General features: G+C 51.1%; 1 protein-coding gene across 4 annotated transcripts in view; it reads right to left on the minus strand.

The window, feature by feature from the left end:
* Nucleotides 1-9,349: 9,349 nt before the first annotated feature.
* Nucleotides 9,350-24,336, minus strand: part of PTPN13 (protein tyrosine phosphatase non-receptor type 13) — a 427,557-nt gene continuing 412,570 nt past the window's right edge. For all 4 annotated transcript variants that reach the window (XM_075351805.1, XM_075351812.1, XM_075351792.1 and 1 more), the window contains 3 exons: nucleotides 12,989-13,204; nucleotides 11,128-11,190; nucleotides 9,350-9,961 (listed from right to left, as the gene is read on the minus strand). In XM_075351805.1, the coding sequence (XP_075207920.1) occupies nucleotides 9,890-9,961; nucleotides 11,128-11,190; nucleotides 12,989-13,204 (351 nt within the window). In that variant the 3' untranslated portion in view covers nucleotides 9,350-9,889. The remainder of the gene's footprint in view (nucleotides 9,962-11,127; nucleotides 11,191-12,988; nucleotides 13,205-24,336) is intronic.

Raw genomic sequence — 24,336 nt, forward strand, 5'->3', positions numbered from 1 at the left:
TGGGTCAAAAGGTGTGGGTACTGGTCCCCGTACCACAGGACAAGCTTCAGGCAGCCTGGGAAGGCCCATACCTCGTGTACCAGCAGCTCAACCCTGTGACGTACCTGGTCACCCTGGACCCTGCCCGTGGAAGGCGGAAGCCCTTCCATGTGAACATGATGAAGGCACATCATGAGCGGGAGGCATGTGCGCTCCCCGTGTGCAACCTGCCCGAGGAGGGAGAAGCGGAAACCCTCTTGGATATGCTAGCCCAGGTTAGGGCAGGCGGATCCATTGAGGATGTGGAGGTTGGCCACCAGCTCTTGGAGGACCAACGGTCCCAGCTGTGGGCCACCCTACACCCCTTCCGGGGGTTGTTTACCAACCAGCCCGGAAGGACTAACTTGGCTGTCCATCACGTGGACACTGGGGATCATCCCCCGATCCGGCGTTCAGCATATCGGGTCTCCCTGGAGGTGCAGCAACACATGCGCCAGGAGATTGACGAGATGCTGGAGCTGGGGGTGATCCAGGCATCCAACAGCGCTTGGGCCTCGCCTGTAGTCCTCGTCCCTAAGAAGGACCGAACCACTCGGTTCTGCGTGGACTACAGGGGGCTCAATGCTGTCACGGTCGCCGATGCGTACCCAATGCCACGCATCGATGACCTGCTCGATCAGTTGGCCGGGGCTCAGTACCTGACCATCATGGATCTGAGCCGGGGATATTGGCAGATCCCCCTGACTCGCAAGGCCAGGGAACGCTCTGCCTTTATTACCCCATTTGGACTGTACGAGTCCACGGTGATGCCATTCGGGATGAGGAATGCCCCTGCCACTTTCCAGCGGATGGTCAACACCCTGCTCAAGGGACTTGAAGGGTACGCGGCCGCGTACCTGGATGACATTGCCGTCTTCAGTCCCACCTGGGAAGATCACCTAGAGCATCTAGCACAGGTGCTCAGGCGGATCCACCAGGCAGGTTTGACCATCAAGCCGGGAAAGTGTCAGCTGGCCATGAGCGAGGTCCAGTACCTCGGTCACCGGGTAGGCGGGAGAACACTGAAGCCCGAGCCTGAGAAAGTGGAAGCCATTGCATCCTGGCCCACCTCCAGGACCAAGAAGCAGGTGATGTCCTTCTTGGGGACCGCTGGGTACTATAGGAGGTTTGTTCCATGCTATAGTAGCCTGGCAAAGCCCTTGACGGACCTCACCAAGAAGAAGCTGCCCTCTGCAGTCGATTGGACAATGGACTGCGAGACAGCCTTCCGGGCCCTAAAGGACGCCCTGTCCAGCCCGCCCGTGCTACAGGCAGCCGACTTCACGCGGCCGTTTGTAGTACAGACCGACGCCAGTGACTTCGGCCTCGGTGCGGTGCTCAGCCAGGTGGACTCTGCGAGCCAAGAGCACCCAGTCTTGTACCTGAGCAGGAAGCTGTTACCACGGGAAGTGGCCTATTCCACGATGGAAAAGGAGTGCCTGGCCATAGTGTGGGCCCTGCAGCGTCTGCAACCCTATCTATACGGGCGCCACTTCATCGTGGAGACGGACCACAATCCCCTCAGCTGGTTGCACACCGTCTCTGGGACGAATGGGCGATTGTTGCGATGGAGCCTTGCGCTCCAGCAATACAACTTCACCATTCGCCACAAAAGGGGCCGGGACCACGGTAACGCAGACGGGCTGTCCCGACAAGGAGAGGTCGCGGACGGGCGCACGGGGGAACACCGGAGTGTGCTGCCCCCTAGCGCCCTCAAAAGGGGGGAGGTGTGAGGGAAACCCTGGGATATGAAGATGAATTATGACTTCCAGTCATAATCGCTCTCATCACTCCATGGCAGTGCCCCCTCCCTTCTTGTTCTCAGATGTCCAGCATCTGTGAAGGTGTCACATCCTAGCAACACATCCCATGGCCATCTCCTGTGATATGGAGATTAGGTGATGTGGGAACAATGGACACAGGATGACTCCCTGCCGTGACCCTGTAGTAGGGGCTGCTATCTAGTTAGCAAGCTTGGAAGTATCCAGACAGGACGACTCCAGTAAAAAATGGTTCATATCTCGCAAGCCATATTTCCGATAAATATGGCAACCATAAAAATGGTGTCTCCGCATGCGGACGATGCTGGCACACCCTTTTTATGGGAGCAGGACCTGGGGAAATGCCCCAGGCGTGATATCAGCCAATGGGGAACTAGTAGACAAGTCATGAGTCCTCTCGTTCTGTAGCTAAATTCATAGCTGTCACAATGAGAGCGTCGGCGTCCGCCTACGACGCTCCCAGGCCAAGTTATGGCCATATTCCATGTTGTGGATTTTGTCCATAACTCCAGCCAGGGGTGGAGCAGTGCTCCCTCTGAGGTCACTAAGGTAGGAGGGGACCTGGATTTGCCCAGGTTGATAACCCTACTTCGGCCATTTTCCAGTGTTCTTCTGCTCGGGGGCCTGGTTGGGAAAGACCTGTGAGGGAGTTCCTGGAAACCTGGTTCACGGCGCCCCCCTGTGGCCAGACGCACAAGGTAACTGCTGGAACTGTGTATGCCTGTTTGTAACCCATGCTTTGATTGTAACTGTACTCTGACATATGTATATTCTGTAGATTCCCTATTGTATATATTGTAGTTTCTAGTGTGGCTTTAGGCCGATTAAATTATATAATTAATCTTGGGCTGTTCTGTTATCTCGATCTTGAATCCCACGTCTGTGTGTTCGGCTAATAGTTACCGTGAAGCGGTTGGTGGCAGCGAGTTGTGCCAAGGATTATTGTGGGGAGGCCAGTGAGATTCGGGGAGGTTTTATATATTCCGCCCGCGGAGGTCGGGGGAATATATACCCTACTCTCACCGGGGACCCTTCAATAATCGGCATAAGTAGTATAGCGGCCTCCTTGCTTATTGTCGGGCAATTCCATAATTGGCCTGACTATAAGAGGGGCGCTAGAGAGCGCGTCACGTGCTCTGTCTGTCGGTCGGGAGGTATAAAGGAGGGGTGACCCCCCACTTGTTACCCCCCGATTGTGACGTACTGGTAGCCAGCGCGGGGGATTTCTGAGTGACCCCCATCACCTGGCTCTGCAGCGTGCCGCAGATCACCACTTGCCAATCCCTCCGGCCTGAGAGGTGCAGAGGCCCTCCTTCAAGCTGCCTTGGCCAGGCTTATGGCTGGAGACCGGGATACCTACGAGATACTCATGGCCGAGCGTGGGCGACAGGCAGCGCGTGACGCTGAGGCTGCGGAGCGGCAAGCAGCGCGTGACGCTGAGGCTGCGGAACGGCAAGCAGCGCGTGAGGCTGCGGAGCGGCAGGCAGCGCGTGAAGAGCGAGAGCGAGAGCGACAGGCAGACCGTGACTACCAGCTGCAGCTAGCTCAGCTCCGGCCCTCATCAGCCACATGTGACCTTCAAAACACCAAACTTCCAAAGGTCCGTGTTGAGGACTTCCCAGTGCTGGAGAAGGATGGAGACTTGGACTCTTTCCTGACTGCTTTTGAACGGACTTGCTTGCAGCACCATCTGGACAAGGATCAGTGGGCCAAATACCTGACCCCCCGTCTAAGGCGTAAGGCCCTGGATATCCTTGGGGACTTGCCTGCTGAGGCAGATCAGGGCTACGACACCATCAAGCGGGCCCTGATCCAACAGTACAACCTCACTCCAGAGTCCTACCGCAAGAAGTTCCGGACCCTGCAAAAGGGACCAAAGGACTCCTGGGCTGACCACTGGCGGGCACTTGCCCGAGCTGCCGACCACTGGACCCAAGGCCTGCAGCTTTCCACCGGACCGGAGATCCTGGACTTGTTCATCACGGAGCAACTCTTGTGGAACTGCCCTGAGGATCTCCGCCAGTTCATCCGAGACCAGAAGCCAAAGGGGTCCACGGCTACAGCTGCCCTGGCCGATGACTACACCAACAATCGGGCTCCTGAGGCCAGGAGAGCAGCCACCAGCAGCACCTGGAGAGGGGGTAAGATGAACTCTGCGACTGCCCCACCTGCCCCTAGACTGCAGGGGGTGTCCCCCTCAACTCCCCTCTCCAGGCCCGTGGCAGAACCAAGACGGTGCCACCAGTGCAACCTACCTGGACACTTCAAGGCCATGTGCCCTCAGCGTCCCAAGGCCCCGGCTCCGTCCCAAGGGCCGCCCAAGGTGTATTGTGTGGGTGGGGGTGGTGGTAGGTCCCTGGACAGCTTCCAACCTGTCACCGTCGGCCGGTCTGTGACCATAGGACTGCGAGACAGCGCCTCGGAGGTGACTCTGGTGCGGCCTGACATGGTGTCCCCCCAAGACTTGATCCCGGGAAAAACCCTCGCTGTCTCCGGGATTGGAGGCATTGACCCGGCGCTGCCTGTTGCTGACATTTATGTGGACTGGGGCGCAGGGCGAGGGGTGAGAGAGGTGGGGGTAACTGATCGGATCCCTGCAAACGTGCTACTTGGGACAGATTTGGGGCAGATAACCTCCCAGTTTGGGCCCCCCCCAAGGGCTGAACCTTCAGCCAGTACTGACAGGACTCCTAACAATGTTAATGTGTTATCTATGAATGATGTAAGGGAGGAGGGAGTGAACTCTGATATTTCTGCTTGCATAGACACCATAGACACACACTCAGCTGCAGCTGTGACAGGGGAGGGGGTCAGAGAAAGGTGTGACAATGCCTCTACAAGTAACCAGCCAGTGAGCTGGGATCTGTTGCCCTCTGCAGGGATAAGCAGAGAGCAGGGTGCTGCAGGGGGAGGACCAGTGTGTGGGGTGGGGGCTACCACAGCAAATGTGGGGTCCCCAGAGATTTCACAGCGGGGTTCTGTTGCTGCAGGAGGGGAACAGGCAGGTGAGATTGGGGCCGGTCCAGGAGCGGAAGTGCTCCCAGGTAAGATCTCGGTGCATGGTTCCCCCACAACCGGGGTGTCAGGAAGCCAGGTAGGTCTGCCTGAACCGGCGACTTGGTCAGGAACGGAGGAGGAGCAGGCACGACCCACGGTCGCAGCGGCTGTGGCCGCTGTCACCCGCAGTGGGAGTGCTGGAAGCCAAGGGGCCTCCCGGAGGTCCGATAGCTCTTCCCCTTCTGACCAAGTGGCAGCCGAGTCAGGTGGAGGCCAGGACACAGGTCCCGGGGTACTGACCGAAGATGTGACAGTCTCGTCGATTCTGGCCACATCTAGTCAGGGGTTTCAGGCAGCGTTAGAAGCTGACGACAGCCTGAAAGCTCTAAAGGAGCAGGCGGCACAGCCTCCCTCGGACTCGGACCCGGAGCGAGTGGTCTGGGACCAAGGACGGCTGTACCGGGCCACGGTCCAGCAGGGTTCACCGGAGGCGTGGCCCAGGGACCGACAGTTGGTGGTACCCTATCCGTTCCGGACGGAGTTGTTGCGGATCGCACATGAGATTCCGATGGCCGGACACCTAGGGATCGCTAAGACCAAGGCCAGGTTAAACCAGCATTTCTACTGGCCAAAAATGGGGGCCGATGTGGCTGCCTACTGCCGTTCGTGTGAAACCTGTCAGAGAGTGGGGAAGGCGGGGCCACATCCCAAAGCCCCACTGGTATCTCTGCCCATCATCGATGAGCCTTTCAGGAGGGTGGCTGTGGATCTGGTCGGCCCGCTGGCCATCCCCAGCAGCTCCGGGAAACGCTTCATACTGACGGTAGTGGACTATGCCACCCGGTACCCAGAAGCAGTGGCCTTGTCGTCCATTCGGGCTGACAAGGTGGCCACCGCATTGCTGGAGATTTTCTCCCGAGTGGGTTTTCCCCAGGAAATGCTCACTGACCGGGGGACCCAATTCATGTCCCAGCTGATGGAGGCCCTCTGTAAGCAAGTCCAGGTGCGACATCTGGTGGCCAGCCCGTACCATCCACAGACTAATGGCCTGTGCGAGCGGTTTAATGGCACCTTAAAGCAGATGCTTAAGATGTTGGTCGACTCCCATGGGCGTGACTGGGAGCGGTATCTCCCACACCTGTTATTTGCTTACCGGGAGGTTCCACAGGCCTCAACAGGATTCTCACCGTTTGAGCTCCTGTACGGGCGACGTGTGCGGGGCCCCCTGGCTCTGGTGAAAGAGGCTTGGGAAGGGGATTTGGCCACCCCTGGAGTGTCGGTTATCGAGTATGTCATGCGCTTCCGGGACAAAATGCAGGCCTTGACGCAACTGGTACACGACAATATGGCTCAAGCCCAGGCCGATCAGAAGCGTTGGTACGACCAGAACGCTTGTGAGAGGACCTACCAAGTGGGTCAAAAGGTGTGGGTACTGGTCCCCGTACCACAGGACAAGCTTCAGGCAGCCTGGGAAGGCCCATACCTCGTGTACCAGCAGCTCAACCCTGTGACGTACCTGGTCACCCTGGACCCTGCCCGTGGAAGGCGGAAGCCCTTCCATGTGAACATGATGAAGGCACATCATGAGCGGGAGGCATGTGCGCTCCCCGTGTGCAACCTGCCCGAGGAGGGAGAAGCGGAAACCCTCTTGGATATGCTAGCCCAGGTTAGGGCAGGCGGATCCATTGAGGATGTGGAGGTTGGCCACCAGCTCTTGGAGGACCAACGGTCCCAGCTGTGGGCCACCCTACACCCCTTCCGGGGGTTGTTTACCAACCAGCCCGGAAGGACTAACTTGGCTGTCCATCACGTGGACACTGGGGATCATCCCCCGATCCGGCGTTCAGCATATCGGGTCTCCCTGGAGGTGCAGCAACACATGCGCCAGGAGATTGACGAGATGCTGGAGCTGGGGGTGATCCAGGCATCCAACAGCGCTTGGGCCTCGCCTGTAGTCCTCGTCCCTAAGAAGGACCGAACCACTCGGTTCTGCGTGGACTACAGGGGGCTCAATGCTGTCACGGTCGCCGATGCGTACCCAATGCCACGCATCGATGACCTGCTCGATCAGTTGGCCGGGGCTCAGTACCTGACCATCATGGATCTGAGCCGGGGATATTGGCAGATCCCCCTGACTCGCAAGGCCAGGGAACGCTCTGCCTTTATTACCCCATTTGGACTGTACGAGTCCACGGTGATGCCATTCGGGATGAGGAATGCCCCTGCCACTTTCCAGCGGATGGTCAACACCCTGCTCAAGGGACTTGAAGGGTACGCGGCCGCGTACCTGGATGACATTGCCGTCTTCAGTCCCACCTGGGAAGATCACCTAGAGCATCTAGCACAGGTGCTCAGGCGGATCCACCAGGCAGGTTTGACCATCAAGCCGGGAAAGTGTCAGCTGGCCATGAGCGAGGTCCAGTACCTCGGTCACCGGGTAGGCGGGAGAACACTGAAGCCCGAGCCTGAGAAAGTGGAAGCCATTGCATCCTGGCCCACCTCCAGGACCAAGAAGCAGGTGATGTCCTTCTTGGGGACCGCTGGGTACTATAGGAGGTTTGTTCCATGCTATAGTAGCCTGGCAAAGCCCTTGACGGACCTCACCAAGAAGAAGCTGCCCTCTGCAGTCGATTGGACAATGGACTGCGAGACAGCCTTCCGGGCCCTAAAGGACGCCCTGTCCAGCCCGCCCGTGCTACAGGCAGCCGACTTCACGCGGCCGTTTGTAGTACAGACCGACGCCAGTGACTTCGGCCTCGGTGCGGTGCTCAGCCAGGTGGACTCTGCGAGCCAAGAGCACCCAGTCTTGTACCTGAGCAGGAAGCTGTTACCACGGGAAGTGGCCTATTCCACGATGGAAAAGGAGTGCCTGGCCATAGTGTGGGCCCTGCAGCGTCTGCAACCCTATCTATACGGGCGCCACTTCATCGTGGAGACGGACCACAATCCCCTCAGCTGGTTGCACACCGTCTCTGGGACGAATGGGCGATTGTTGCGATGGAGCCTTGCGCTCCAGCAATACAACTTCACCATTCGCCACAAAAGGGGCCGGGACCACGGTAACGCAGACGGGCTGTCCCGACAAGGAGAGGTCGCGGACGGGCGCACGGGGGAACACCGGAGTGTGCTGCCCCCTAGCGCCCTCAAAAGGGGGGAGGTGTGAGGGAAACCCTGGGATATGAAGATGAATTATGACTTCCAGTCATAATCGCTCTCATCACTCCATGGCAGTGCCCCCTCCCTTCTTGTTCTCAGATGTCCAGCATCTGTGAAGGTGTCACATCCTAGCAACACATCCCATGGCCATCTCCTGTGATATGGAGATTAGGTGATGTGGGAACAATGGACACAGGATGACTCCCTGCCGTGACCCTGTAGTAGGGGCTGCTATCTAGTTAGCAAGCTTGGAAGTATCCAGACAGGACGACTCCAGTAAAAAATGGTTCATATCTCGCAAGCCATATTTCCGATAAATATGGCAACCATAAAAATGGTGTCTCCGCATGCGGACGATGCTGGCACACCCTTTTTATGGGAGCAGGACCTGGGGAAATGCCCCAGGCGTGATATCAGCCAATGGGGAACTAGTAGACAAGTCATGAGTCCTCTCGTTCTGTAGCTAAATTCATAGCTGTCACAATGAGAGCGTCGGCGTCCGCCTACGACGCTCCCAGGCCAAGTTATGGCCATATTCCATGTTGTGGATTTTGTCCATAACTCCAGCCAGGGGTGGAGCAGTGCTCCCTCTGAGGTCACTAAGGTAGGAGGGGACCTGGATTTGCCCAGGTTGATAACCCTACTTCGGCCATTTTCCAGTGTTCTTCTGCTCGGGGGCCTGGTTGGGAAAGACCTGTGAGGGAGTTCCTGGAAACCTGGTTCACGGCGCCCCCCTGTGGCCAGACGCACAAGGTAACTGCTGGAACTGTGTATGCCTGTTTGTAACCCATGCTTTGATTGTAACTGTACTCTGACATATGTATATTCTGTAGATTCCCTATTGTATATATTGTAGTTTCTAGTGTGGCTTTAGGCCGATTAAATTATATAATTAATCTTGGGCTGTTCTGTTATCTCGATCTTGAATCCCACGTCTGTGTGTTCGGCTAATAGTTACCGTGAAGCGGTTGGTGGCAGCGAGTTGTGCCAAGGATTATTGTGGGGAGGCCAGTGAGATTCGGGGAGGTTTTATATATTCCGCCCGCGGAGGTCGGGGGAATATATACCCTACTCTCACCGGGGACCCTTCAATAATCGGCATAAGTAGTATAGCGGCCTCCTTGCTTATTGTCGGGCAATTCCATAATTGGCCTGACTATAAGAGGGGCGCTAGAGAGCGCGTCACGTGCTCTGTCTGTCGGTCGGGAGGTATAAAGGAGGGGTGACCCCCCACTTGTTACCCCCCGATTGTGACGTACTGGTAGCCAGCGCGGGGGATTTCTGAGTGACCCCCCCGGTGGTTCGTGACAGGAACTACATCTCCTAGCTGTCCCCTCTGCAACATCTGGCACCTCCCCGTGGGTCACTGCAGATTAAATGAAGAGGAAGCCACACCGTTTTATGTATACATTTTAATGTGCACGGTTTATTTACAAGGTAGAGAAAGAGTGTGCCAATTTATACAGCTGGGCACAGGGTAGCTTTATTTCATTTTGTAAAAGTATATAAATAGTACATAAAACTCTATAAGTAAACATTATGAAATGTATGCAATAATTACAATAAACATACTACTCTGGGGTTTATAGAAACAAAATTTTCTGCCTTTTTAAATACTGTTTTAAGGTGTCAACTACAAAACTAACCTTTTGATTGTGAAAATACTTAGAAAAAAGTTACTTGCAAACATACAAGCGTACCATATTAAGAACCAGGTATACTATAGTAACAAGTGTCTGTGTATTAAAATACTGTTTTTATAACCCTTCCAACCCAATGAAAATAAAACAGTATAAACAACTGCTCTTGGCATCCACTGGAGCGGACACCAAATGAGCATGGTATAAGTAAGCTACTAAAATGCAGCTCTTGTTTATTATTTACTGGCCCTTTAATTACAGACCATATTTACATGCAGAGAGTTATCACGTCGTCCACTACTGGTCTTCTTCTGCTTGTAGTCTTTTCAGAACATACAGGATGACCTGATAACAGAACATGTATTGCTCCTGAAATGAAGAGAACAGTAGTTAGTTGCACTACACAGAGATGTTAGCATAATACACGGAATATGAATGAATCTAAAATATCTATTGCTTTCTATTATTGCAAATGTTGGTTCTTTTTATTCAGTATGACAATATCTTATGATCTTTAAATATTATGGGCATATTTATAAACATTTTCTATATAAATATCCTACAGTATTGTGTATACAGCTCCTATGTTGATCTTTTCTATATAAATATCCTACAGTATTGTGTATACAGCTCCTATGTTGATCTATACAGTGTGTCCACCCATACCCTGTCCACCGCCATTAACTTGAGAACGGCGGCAGCTATAGGCATAGAAGTGGTGTCTAGGTATAGTAAAGTAGCCATGCGCTACGCAATGAAACCACCTATAGCACCACCTGGTGGAAAACAACGGAGTTAGCATTTTTATCTCGAAAACGGAATGAGAGAGAGAAAAATAGTGAAATAAAAAATTGTAGGGCATCATCAATTCAATACGAATCGACACCTTGCATACAGAAATGCAGATCTGGTGCTGAAATTTTTACACCATATTCTTGCACCTAATCTACATCTCCTGGCAAAAAAACCTGTTTTTTGATGCATTTTTTACCGCGTTTTTTTTTTACCAGGAGGTGCACATTTTGTGCTGAAATCATCTGCACCAGAATTCAGCACCAAATTTCCAGCTCCTAGCAAAAAAAAATAAAAAAATAAAAAATAATTTTTGGGCCGAAGGATACAAATTTGATGCTGATATTTTTACAATTTATTCCTGCATCCAATCTACACCTGGCAAAAAAACAATTTTTTTTCACGCATTTTTTGCCGAATATTTTTGCCAGGAGGTGCATATTTGGTGCTGAAATAGTCTGCACCAGATTTCCGCACCAAATTTCCACCTCCTGGCAAAAAAAAATAATTCATTTTTGGGCCAAGGGATGCAAATTTGATGCTGAAATGTTTACACCATATTCCTGCATCCAATCTATACCTCCAGGCAAAAAAATGTTGTTTCTTTTACGCATTTTTTTGCCGCTGTTTTGCCGTGATTTTTGACCCGTTTTCTATATCCTGCTTCTATCAGGTTCCATAGCAAACATCTTCTGACACTCTTTTTAATGGGCCCCAAGATTATTTTAAAGTTTTTTTTTTACCTCTGTCTGTATCATCCCATGTCTCTGAAGCCTCATTCTTTGCACCAAATCTGAGATACTGAACTGGGGAACCAGACAGAATAAAAGATACATCTCAAAATGTTACATTTTAAAAACAAAAACAGGAAATTACAAATTATTAAAATAAATATTTTTTGTTATCTTATGGATTGAATTCGTGAAATCCTTAATAACATATAATGTAAAGGTTATTAGTATATTCTTACTTTAAAGGGAACCTGTCAGGTGCATGTGCACCCAGAACCACGAGCAGTTCTGTGTGCATATTACTAATCCCTGCCTAACTATCCCTGCATCTAGTAGCATAGATAAAGGGATGTTTAGAAAAAGTATTTCTAAAGATCCTTTATGATATGCTAATGAGACCAGCACCTAGTCACAAGGGCGTTAGTTCCTGCGCTCATTCCGCCCTCTTAGCGTGTTAGCACTCCCACAAACATGCTATTCAATGCCCATTGCCCAGCGTCATCAGTGGTGACGCGCGTACCTGTGTCCATTGTCACCTCCTCAGACGGCAGGTTTAGGGTCAATGCACATGATTGGAATGCCCGGCACTTCAGGTCATGCGCACTAGATCTCTCTGAAGCCGAGACGCGTTAACCCAGCTTCACAGTGCGCATGACCTGACATGCAGTGACTTCTGATCATGCGCACTGGCTGGCGTCTGATGTCGTGACAACAGACACAGGTACCCACGTCACCGCTAATGACGCTAGGCAATGGGCATTGAATAGCATGTTAGCATGGGCCTGTGGGCGTGGTAACATGCTAAGAAGGCAGAATGAGCGCAGGAACTAATGCCTTTGCGACTAGTCCCTGTGCTCATTTGCATATCATAAAGGATCTTTAGAAATACATTTTCTAAAGATCCCTTTATCTATGCTACTAGACGCAGGGACAGTTAGGCAGGGATTAGCAATATGCACCCAGAACTGCTCGTGGTTCTGGGTGCATATTGCACCTGACAGGTTCCCTTTAAATGCTGTTGATTTTCCAATATCTTCTGTTGTTGTGCCACTGCTAACCAGTGCTCGCTCTGCTTACATAGGGCAACACGGTGACTCACTGGGTGGCGCTGTTGCTTTGCATTGCAGAAGTCCTGGGTTCAAATTCCACCAGGATAACATCTGCAAGGCGTTTGTATGTTCTCCCCGTATTTTGTGGGTTTCCTTTGGGTTCTCTGGTTTCCTTCTACACTCCAAAGAGATACTGATAGGGGGTTTAGATTATAAGCCCCAATGGGGACAGTGATGGTAATATCTGAAATGTGCTGTGGAATATGATGGCACTATAAAAGCAATGCATAATAATTATTTCATATCGTTATTTTATCTGTTCTATCTAGTGACCCACATGTCTGTGGCCCTCTGTGAGCTCCTGTCCTTTGGTTTCTTCTGCCCATGTCCAGAATCTCCTGTCCAGCATATGGAGCACTTTTATAGTAAAGGGACATTTCTACTACATAATGCACATCTTCTACTGTGCATGTGTCTATCATGGGATAAGGGACATATGCACCAAAGGACCGAGACTTGTATGGACGTGTGTTTGCGTGGATACCCAGGACATGATTGAGATGAAGGGACACAACTAGTACAGAGAACAGTAGTTGTAGGGAAGCAGGCAACAGGAACAATAGCAAATTCATCAAAATAACTGTATATTATTAATCCTTACAATTATACAGCCCCTTTTTCTGCTGTAAACATACTATGTGTTCTTATTTTAATTCACTTTTTCCAATAAAGTATTTTTTTTTTTTATCCAATGTTGTATATGAGATCATGTCGTTTTTTTTCAGTGTCTCGTTCCCTAGTTATTAGACCTAAATAATGCTTACCTCCAAATCTTTGCTGATTAAACCCAGCATGACATCAATGCATATTAGGGTGCCGGAGCGTCCGATGCCTGCACTGCAGTGTGTGATAATGGGTCCGCATCTGTAGATATATCTCATGTAGGAGATAAATGTGAGGAGCTGGTTTGGATCAGTAGGAGTATCATGATCTGGCCACGCAGTAAAGTTTAGATGGGCAATGTGTCGTGCTTCACCCGTCTACAAAAAATGTCAAAAGAAAACCTATTTAATTGCATGTTGGTAGACACTTTAAAGGGTATTCTGAGCACAGTTACCATAACGAATGCATTGCCCAATGAAAGTTAAACATTAATGCAGTTATTGAAATTGCTTCTATTAAAATGAGTACACCCCTCACATTTTTGTACATATTTTATATCTTGTCATGGGTCAACACTGAAGATATGACACTTTGATACAATGTAAAGTAGTCAGTGTACAGCCTCCAAAACTGTAAATTTGGTGTGTCCTCTAAATCAGAGGTTCCCAACTCCAGTCCTCAAGGCACACCAACGAAGGGAATTTTGTTTACTTACCGTAAATTCCTTTTCTTCTAGCTCCAATTGGGAGACCCAGACAATTGGGGTGTATAGCTTCTGCCTCCGGAGGCCACACAAAGTATTACACTTAAAAGTGTAAAGCCCCTCCCCTCTGCCTATACACCCTCCCGTGCATCACGGGCACCTCAGTTTTGGTGCAAAAGCAAGAAGGAGGAAACTTATAAATTGGTCTAAGGTAAATTCAATCCGAAGGATGTTCGGAGAACTGAAAACCATAACCAAGAACAATTCAACATGAACAACGTGTGTACACAAAGAACAACAGCCCGAAGGGAACAGGGGCGGGTGCTGGGTCTCCCAATTGGAGCTAGAAGAAAAGGAATTTACGGTAAGTAAACAAAATTCCCTTCTTCTTTGTCGCTCCATTGGGAGACCCAGACAATTGGGACGTCCAAAAGCAGTCCCTGGGTGGGTAAAAGAATACCTCGGTAAAAAAGCCGTAAAACGGCCCCTGCCTACAGGTGGGCAACCGCCGCCTGAAGGACTCGCCTACCTAGGCTGGCATCTGCCGAAGCGTAGGTATGCACTTGATAGTGTTTCGTGAAAGTGTGCAGACTCGACCAGGTAGCCGCCTGACACACCTGCTGAGCCGTAGCCTGGTGCCGCAAAGCCCAGGACGCACCCACGGCTCTGGTAGAATGGGCCTTCAGCCCTGAAGGAACCGGAAGCCCCGAAGAACGGTAGGCCTCAAGAATTGGTTCCTTGATCCACCGAGCCAAGGTTGACTTAGAAGCCTGCGACCCTTTACGCTGGCCAGCGACAAGGACAAAGAGCGCATCCGAGCGGCGCAGGGGCGCCGTACGAGAAATGTAGAGTCTGAGTGCTCTCACCAGATCTAACAAGTGCAAATCCTTTTCACATTGGTGAAATGGATGAGGACAAAAAGAAGGTAAGGAGATATCCTGATTGAGATGAAAAGGGGATACCACCTTCGGGAGAAACTCCGGAACCGGACGCAGAACCACCTTGTCCTGGTGAAATACCAGGAAGGGGGCTTTGCATGAGAGCGCTGCTAGCTCAGACACTCTCCGAAGCGATGTGACTGCCACTAGGAAGACCACCTTCTGCGAAAGGCGTGAAAGAGAAATATCCCTCATTGGCTCGAAAGGTGGTTTCTGAAAAGCCGTTAGCACCCTGTTCAGATCCCAGGGTTCTAGCGGACGCTTGTAAGGAGGGACTATGTGGCAAACCCCCTGCAGGAACGTGCGTACCTGCGGAAGCCTGGCTAGACGCTTTTGAAAAAACACAGAGAGTGCCGAGACTTGTCCCTTAAGTGAGCCGAGAGACAACCCCTTTTCCATTCCGGATTGCAGGAAGGACAGGAAAGTGGGCAAGGCGAATGGCCAGGGAGTAAACCCCTGATCAGAGCACCAGGATAAGAAGATCTTCCACGTCCTGTGGTAGATCTTGGCGGATGTTGGTTTCCTGGCCTGTCTCATAGTGGCAATGACCTCTTGAGATAACCCTGAGGACGCTAGGATCCAGGACTCAATGGCCACACAGTCAGGTTGAGGGCCGCAGAATTCAGATGGAAAAATGGCCCTTGAGACAGCAAGTCTGGTCGGTCTGGTAGTGCCCACGGTTGGCCTACCGTGAGATGCCACAGATCCGGGTACCACGACCTCCTCGGCCAGTCTGGAGCGACGAGGATGGTGCGGCGGCAGTCGGACCTGATCTTGCGTAACACTCTGGGCAGCATCGCCAGAGGAGGAAATACATAAGGCAGTCGAAACTGCGACCAATCCTGAACTAACGCGTCTGCCGCCAGAGCTCTGTGATCTTGAGAACGTGCCATGAATGCCGGGACCTTGTTGTTGTGCCGGGACGCCATAAGGTCGACGTCCGGCATCCCCCAGCGGCAACAGATCTCTTGAAACACGTCCGGGTGAAGAGACCATTCCCCTGCGTCCATGCCCTGGCGACTGAGAAAGTCTGCTTCCCAGTTTTCTACGCCCGGGATGTGAACTGCGGAGATGGTGGAGGCTGTGGCTTCCACCCACAGCAGAATCCGCCGAACTTCCTGGAAGGCTTGCCGACTGCGTGTGCCGCCTTGGTGATTGATGTATGCCACCGCCGTGGCATTGTCCGACTGAATTCGGATCTGCCTGCCTTCCAGCCACGGCTGGAACGCCTTTAGGGCTAGATACACTGCCCTTATCTCCAGAACATTGATCTGAAGGGAGGACTCTGGCTGAGTCCATGTACCCTGAGCCCTGTGGTGGAGAAAGACCGCTCCCCACCCCGACAGACTCGCGTCCGTCGTGACCACAGCCCAGGATGGGGGCAGGAAGGATTTCCCCTTCGACAAAGAAGTGGGAAGAAGCCACCACTGAAGGGAGGCCTTGGCCACCCGAGACAGGGAGACGTTCCTGTCGAGGGACGTCGACTTCCTGTCCCATTTGCGGAGAATGTCCCATTGAAGTGGACGCAGATGAAACTGCGCAAATGGAACTGCCTCCATTGCTGCCACCATCTTCCCTAGGAAGTGCATGAGGCGCCTCAAGGGGTGCGACTGGGCTCGAAGGAGCGATTGCACCCCTGTCTGTAGTGAGCGCTGTTTGTCCAACGGAAGCTTCACTATCGCTGAGAGAGTATGAAACTCCATGCCAAGATATGTCAGTGATTGGGCCGGTGTCAATTTTGACTTTGGGAAATTGATGATCCACCCGAATCTCTGGAGAGTCTCCAGAGCAATGTTCAGGCTGTGTTGGCATGCCACCCGAGAGGGGGCCTTGACCAGCAGATCGTCTAAGTAAGGGATCACCGAGTGTCCCTGAGAGTGTAGGACTGCTACCACTGTTGCCATGACTTTGGTGAAGACCCGTGGGGCTGTCGCCAGGCCAAAAGGCAGTGCCACGAACTGAAGGTGTTCGTCCCCTATGGCGAAGCGCAGGAAGCGCTGATGCTCTGGTGCAATCGGCACGTGGAGATAAGCATCCCTGATGTCGATTGAAGCTAGGAAGTCTCCTTGGGACATTGAGGCGATGACGGAGCGGAGAGACTCCATCCGGAACCGCCTGGTACTCACGTGTCTGTTGAGCAGTTTTAGGTCCAGAACGGGACGGAAAGATCCGTCCTTTTTTGGCACCACAAACAAGTTGGAGTAAAACCCGTGGCCCCATTGTTGAAGGGGAACCGGGATCACCACTCCTTCTGCTTTCAGAGTGCTCACCGCCTGAAGAAGAGCATCGGCTCGCTCGGGGGGTGGAGATGTTCTGAAGAAACGAGTCGGAGGACGAGAGCTGAACTCTATCCTGTAACCGTGAGACAGAATGTCTCGCACCCATCGGTCTTGGACATGTGGCAACCAGGCGTCGCAAAAGCGGGAGAGCCTGCCACCGACCGAGGATGCGGTTTGGGGAGGTCGAAAGTCAGGAGGAGGCCGCTTTGGGAGCGGTTCCTCCGGCGTTCTTCTTAGGACGTGACTTAGACCGCCATGAATCGGAGTTCCTCTGACCCTTCTGTGGCCTGTTGGACGAGGAGAATTGAGACCTGGCTGAGGCCCGAAAGGACCGAAACCTCGATTGAACCTTCCTTTGTGGAGGTCTGTTTGGTTTGGACTGGGGTAAGGACGAGTCCTTTCCCTTGGATTGTTTAATGATTTCATCCAATCGCTCGCCAAACAGGCGGTCGCCAGAAAAAGGCAACCCGGTTAAGAACTTTTTTGGAAGCAGAGTCTGCCTTCCATTCACGTAGCCACATGGCCCTGCGGACTGCCACTGAATTGGTGGATGCTACCGCTGTACGGCTAGCAGAGTCCAGGACAGCATTCATGGCGTAGGACGCAAACGCCGACACCTGAGATGTTAAGGACACAACCTGTGGGGTAGCGGCCCGTGTGACTGCATTAATCTCAGACTGACAAGCTGAGATAGCTTGGAGTGCCCATACGGCTGCGAATGCCGGAGCAAAGGATGCGCCGATAGCCTCATAGATGGATTTCATCAGGAGCTCTATCTGCCTGTCAGTGGCATCCTTGAGTGATGCACCATCTTCCACTGCGACTATGGATCTAGCCGCCAGTCTAGAGACCGGCGGATCCACCTTGGGACACTGAGCCCAACCCTTGACTACGTCAGCGGGGAAGGGGTAACGTGTGTCATTAAGGCGCTTAGTAAAGCGCTTATCCGGAAAAGCTCGGTGTTTCTGAACTGCATCCCTGAAGTCGGAGTGATCAAGAAACGCACTCCGTGTACGTTTGGGAAACCTAAAACGGAATTTCTCTTGCTGAGAAGCTGACTCCTCAATCGGAGGAGCTGGAGGGGAAAGATTCAACACCTGATTGATGGACGCTATAAGGTCGTTCACTATGGCGTCCCCCTCAGGTGTATCAAGGTTGAGAGCGGCGTCAGTATCAGAGCCCTGATCTGCCACCTCCTCCTCATCCTCCAGAGAGTCCTCGTGCTGAGACCCTGAACAGTGTGATGAAGTCGAGGGAAGCTCCCAGCGAGCCCTCTTAGCCGGTCTGAGACTGCGGTCTGTGTCGGAGTCCTCACCGTGAGACCTATGAGTCGCCCCAGGAGCACTTTGCTGCTCCAACCGAGGGGGGCCTGGGGCCCGGGGCCTGTATTACCGGTCTGGACTGCAAAGCTTCTAGTATCTTAGCAGACCATTTATCCATAGACTCAGCAAGTTTGTCAGCGAATACTGCAAACTCTGTCCCTGTCACCTGGACAGTGGCAGCAGGTGGTCCCACCGGGGACGAGGGTCCCGATCGTTGCAGAGGCTCCGGCTGAGTGAGTGTCACAGGGGCCGAGCATTGCACACAATGAGGGTAGGTGGAACCTGCAGGAAGCATAGCCGCACATGAGGTACAGGTAGCAAAGTAAGCCTGTGCCTTGGCACCCTTGCTTTTTGCGGACGACATGCTGTAGTCTCCTTTAAGAGCAATCAAAGAGGGTATATAGCCGGAGCAATAGTGCGGCCGTACAGAGTAAATGTATACAGTATAAGCATATAATATACACTACGGCACCCAGGGGGGCCAGCACCTAGTAACAGGTGCGGCTTACCAACCGCCCGCAGCGGTTGTGTGACCACCAGATTCCCTGCCTGGGCCTCCCAGAGCTGTGGAGCTCAGCGTTGTCTCCCCTCTGAAGTTCTTCAGAAGTGCTGATAGCAATGGCTGCCAGCGTCCAGAGAGGAGGAGGGAGCCGTGGGCGTGCCTGCAAAAGTGCGGGAATCTGGTGCCCCACGGTGCTCAGAGAGGGGGGAGGAGGATACACAGTATGCTCCAGCCCTCAGCGCTGCTTCAGTGCAGCGTCCCGCCCTTACCCCTGACTGGCAGGCCCGGGGGCGGGAATATGCGGTACTAGGCCGCAAAAGCTGGGGAGTAAAGTTAAAAGCGCGGCCGGCAAACAAGCGCGGTCAGTGCGGTAGTCCTGGCGCACCAACACACCCAGCAGCTGCTGCAGCGTCCGTTACACAGGCGCTCTATGCGCCGTCCCCAAGGGGACACAGAGTACCTCAGAGTAGCAGGGCCTTGTCCCTGATGATGAAGCGTGAGAGTAGAAAGAGACCGCACTCAATCCGCTGTGAAGGATTTCTTTATTCAAACACGTGCAGAGTGGAGGGCTGGAGACACACTGTGAGCTGGCTCCTCAAGAATGGACGACAGCTGTTTCGCCCAAATTGGGCTTCCACAGGTCCACATGTGGAGCCACGGCTACACCCCTTTTAAAGGAGTGCTCACAGATTGCCCCAGACCACATAAAAACAAATAGGAGATTTGTGTATGCATATAAAATACATGTATCCATTTCCATGCATGAATTTACAACAAATTTTAAACATGTAAAAGAACACACTTGAATAAAATGAAGCAATGGGTGATAGACAGGCAGAACTGTCATAGGAACACAGATATCAAACATGTAAAAGAACACACCTGAATAAAATGAAGCAAAAGGTGACAGACAGGCAGAACTATCATAGGAACACAGATAGATCCACACGATCGTTTAACCCTTGGGGGCCCTGTGCCCCATAATTAATAATTAACCTAGCCTCCTCTTGTAGCAACAATTTGTGCAGGTCGCCCCCCTTCAAGGGGAGGGAGACCTTTTTGCGGCCGGCAAAACGCAAAACGTCGGGGTCACCATCATGACAATCCTGGATATGGGAAATTAATCTGGGAGAACCTTTCCCTGATGTTATTGAACTATAATGTTCCCTGAATCGCACATATAAGCATCTTATAGTCTTGCCTATGTAGAACCTGCCACAAGGGCAGAGCACCACATAGACCACAAACTTAGTTTTACATGAGATGAATTGATGGACAGTGTGCAAGTGCAGGCCGACTTGTACGGAGCGACCTTTTAAATGCTGGCTGCAAAAACGACACTGACCGCACCGGTAATTCCCTGGTGGGCAGCATTTGTCTAGCCAAGTTGTCGAATTGGTAAGTCTGTTCCTCACAAGTTTGTCCCGCAAATTGCCGCATCGTCTGAACGATACCAAAGGGTTGGACATTGTCCTGTCAGATAAAGCCGGATCATTCTTCAAAATATGCCAATTTCTGCAAAGAGCAGTTCTAATGGCATGCTCCAGAGGTCCAAATTTAAAATTAAAGACAAACCTACCCAAATTGTCAACACATTTTCTGGTGCGGTTTTTACGGACAGACGTGGCGCCGTCTGATCTAGCTCTCTCACAGGCCGAATCAATCAGTTTTTTTGGGTAGCCTCTTTGATGTAATCTAATCTTCAACTCCTGAGATTGTTGAAAAAAAGATTCCTCTGAACTGTTTGCTCTACGTACTCTCAGGAATTGACTGTAGGGCAAACCCGTCTTAATGTGGAGGGGGTGGGCACTTTGATAATGAAGAAGGGAGTTTGATGCCGTCGGCTTTCTGAACAACCTTGTACAAATATCGCCCTCCTTGATAGAAACCTCAATATCAAAAAAATTGAGAGTATCGCCACCATATGAGGAAGTAAAGGACATATTCATGGTGTTACAGGTGTTAAGATAGGACACGAAATCAGCAAAAAGGACCTCAGTGCCAGCCCACACTATGAATATGTCATCCACATACCTCAAAAAATGGCGAATATATTTCAAAAAAGGGTTGGTGTCAGAAAAAAAATATTTGCTTTCAAAGGAGCCCAAAAAAATATTGGCCATGGCACAAGAGACAGGGGTACCCATAGCGGTACCCCTGCACTGCAAATACCAACGGTCCAAAAACATGAAAGCGTTTTTAGATAAAACGAAATCAAGGGCTTCCTCAATGAAACTGCAAAACAACGCATCTTTTCCAGTCTGCGCCACCAAATCCCTAACAGTCTGTATACCCAAATTCTGAGGAATGCGGGTATACAGACTCTCCACATCAATCGAGGTTAAAGCAAAGCCCTCCTGCCATGTCATACCCTTTAGCAGTGTTAAAAAATCACTGCTATCCTTGACATAAGAGGGGATATGACTCATGATTGGTCTTAACAGCCAGTCCAAATAGTGCGACAAAGGCTCAGTTAAAGAGCCGATGCCGGCCACTATTGGGCGACCAGGTGGATTATCCCTGCTCTTATGTATTTTTGGTATGCAATACCAGTGGGGCTTTGTAGGAAAAGGAGGAATTAGTTTTTCAGCCTGTGAGCGAGACAGAAAACCCAGCCCCACGTATTTGTCCAGCAACCGCACCAAAGATTTTTTAAAATCTTGAATAGGATTTGCAGAAAGAGGACAATAGGTAGATCTGTCCATTAGTTGTCTATTGCATTCCTGGATGTAATCATGTTTAGGAAGGAGGACAACGTTGCCCCCCTTATCGGCCTGGCGGAACACCGTGTCCTCCCAACCCTGCATGATACATATCGCGGCCTGTTCTTTTTGACTTAGATTCTGGATCGGCCTGGCGTACACCAATGACTCGACATCCTTCAAGACAGCTTCCTGATATAAATCAATCAAATTTCCAGGTACAGTAGGGGGACAAAAATCCGATTTTATCCCCTTAGTAAACCTTTCCAAACCTGGACTATTGCTGGAACCCACGATATCAGTTGAAACATTTGGCTCATTCAAGCTGAGCAACACCTCAGCGTCTTGAAGGATCCCAGAATCAAAAGCCCCTATCAGACCGGTCCGAGAATCAGCTATACTGCACGGAACATGTCCAGCAGGCGCTGTATGAGCTGTATTAGGCGCCGTTTGGAAATGTTTGTGCAGATGGATCTTTCTAATAGCCTTAAAAAGATCAATCTTGAACTCAGCAAAATCGAACTTTTCTGGAATGCAATATTTAAAACCTTTAATTAATACAGAGACCATATCTGGAGTAAGAGTATGAGATGTTAGATTGATGATCGCATCGGAAGGGGGACAAGAAGTAGACTGGAAACTTAATTCCTCCAAGTTACAGACTTCCTCTTGCGACCTCTGCCCCGTATGCCTTTTCCTGCCCCCCCGTCGGATCCGTTTCCTAAAGGGGTGGTGGGTGCAGCACCATGGGGGTTAATACCAGAGGGGCCCGAGATCACGTCCTCCGATCCACTGGATTCCGAGTCCGTGGTCCAGTACCCCCTGTTAGAGCCAGCACTACCTCGTTTTTTTATGTGCGCTCTCTGTCTATAATTATGTGGCCCATCTTTTGTCCAACAAAAAATCTGTTTCTTTTCATAATCCTTCTTGTCCCTTAGGAACTTTTCCCTTTTTCTATGTTTTATTTCCGTCTGTACGGTCACCAAACGTTTATCCAGCCTCTGACTAAAGGTGTTCCAATCATCCGCTGACATCCGTACTTGGGTGTCATGCTTCAACGTATCTAATTCAGCAACCAATGCAGCATAATTATCCTTGTTTTTATCTAATACTAAATGCAGTAATTTTTTAGAACACTCTAACTGAATGTTTTCCCACTGCACAGTAAACGTGGGGTCCTCCTGGAAATGAGATAGAGTCTTTATGACCCGGAGTCCACGTGGCACACGATCACAATCAACATATGACTGCAGGGATTGAATAGTCCAAAACAATCTAACTTCTTTTTCTGCCAAAGTCTGTATCTGGAATTCCAGAGTTTTAACACCCAAAACTTCAGTGTCTTTCTTAAAATTGCAATCTCCAAAGAAGGAGCCAGCATCAGCACGTCCAGCTAATAAGCCCGTGGTAGTGGACGGTACACCACCGCTGCTCTCCATATCCTCCATATCACAGGTTAAATCACAGTGCTTTATTATACTACTTGTCCCTGATGATACCCGGTCTCCTGTCCAGCAGATTCCCCCAGGGGCTGCGGAGGGAGCACGGTCCCAGTGCCTGGTGACCGGTTAGGATCCCACTTCACCCAGAGCCCCTAAGGGATGGGGAAGGAAAATAGCATGTGGGCTCCAGCCTCTGTACCCGCAATGGGTACCTCAACCTTAACAGCACCGCCGACCAGAGTGGGGTGAGAAGGGAGCATGCCGGGAGCCCTGTTAGGGGCCCTCTTTTCTTCCATCCGAAATAGTCAGCAGCTGCTGCTGACTAAATTGTGGAGCTTGCGTGCATGTGTGCCTCCTTCGCACAAAGCATAAAAACTGAGGTGCCCGTGATGCACGGGAGGGTGTATAGGCAGAGGGGAGGGGCTTTACACTTTTAAGTGTAATACTTTGTGTGGCCTCCGGAGGCAGAAGCTATACACCCCAATTGTCTGGGTCTCCCAAAGGAGCAACAAAGAAAATGCATGTTTTCAGGATTTCCTTAGTATTGCACAGGTGATAATTTAATCACCTGCAAAGGTGCTGAATCCAACACCCATGCAATGCTAAAGAAATCCTGAAAACATGCACTGTTGGTGTGCCTTGAGGACTGGAGTTGGGAACCTCTGCTCTAAATAACTCAACGCACAGTCATTAATGTCAAAAACGCTGGCAACAAAAGTGAGTTCACCCCTTAGTGAAAATAGCCAAATTGTGCTAAAGTGTCAATATTTTGTGTGGCTATCATTTTCAAGCACTGCCTTAACTCTCTTTGGCATGAAATTCACTAGAACGTTACAGGTTGTCACTGGAATCCACTCCTATATGATGACATCACGGTGGACGTTAGAGACCTTGTGCTTCTCCACCTTCTGTTTGAGGATGCCCCACAGGGTTTAGGTCTTGAAACATGGTTAGCCAGCCCAGCACCTTTAACCTCAAGTTTCTTTAGCAAGGCAGTGGTCGTCTTGGAAGAGTATTTGGCATCGTTATCATGTTGCAATACTGCCCTGTGGTCATTTCTGAAGGGAGGGGATCATGGTCTGCTTCAGTTTGTCACAGTACAAGTTGCCGAAGACGAAGACGGCAGTAATGGTGGGAATATGCGGCTTTATTGCCTGTAAAGGTACAGATTACAGCATGTGGGGAGAAGTGGGTGTGCGGGCACACCGGACGACGGATGTTTCGCGCTCCAGCAGAGCGCTTCTACGGGTCCCGTTGAAGAGTAGCTGTGTGGCATGGTGCATTGTCCTCCTGGAAAAACTAGTCCTCAGATTTGGGGAACATTGCCTGAGCAGAAGGAAGCAACTGTTTTTCCAGGATAACCTTCTATGCGGCTTCATTCATACGTCCTTCGCAAAGATGTTTGTTAATGTTCGAAGCTGTGGAAAAGAAGCGCAGATAGGGTATTACCCCAATAATGTGGGGTGAGGAGGGGGGAGTAAATACTCACCAGATATAGTTGTGCAAGTCACAACCCCTTTATTCGCATGTATAGCAATGATCCCGGCTGCAGCCACCCAATGGCAGATAACAGAGGAAAATAGAGAAGGGTGATAATGCCGCGCCAATGATCACTTGTGGA

Source organism: Anomaloglossus baeobatrachus, chromosome 1, assembly GCF_048569485.1.
Source record: "Anomaloglossus baeobatrachus isolate aAnoBae1 chromosome 1, aAnoBae1.hap1, whole genome shotgun sequence".
NCBI lineage: Eukaryota > Metazoa > Chordata > Amphibia > Anura > Aromobatidae > Anomaloglossus > Anomaloglossus baeobatrachus.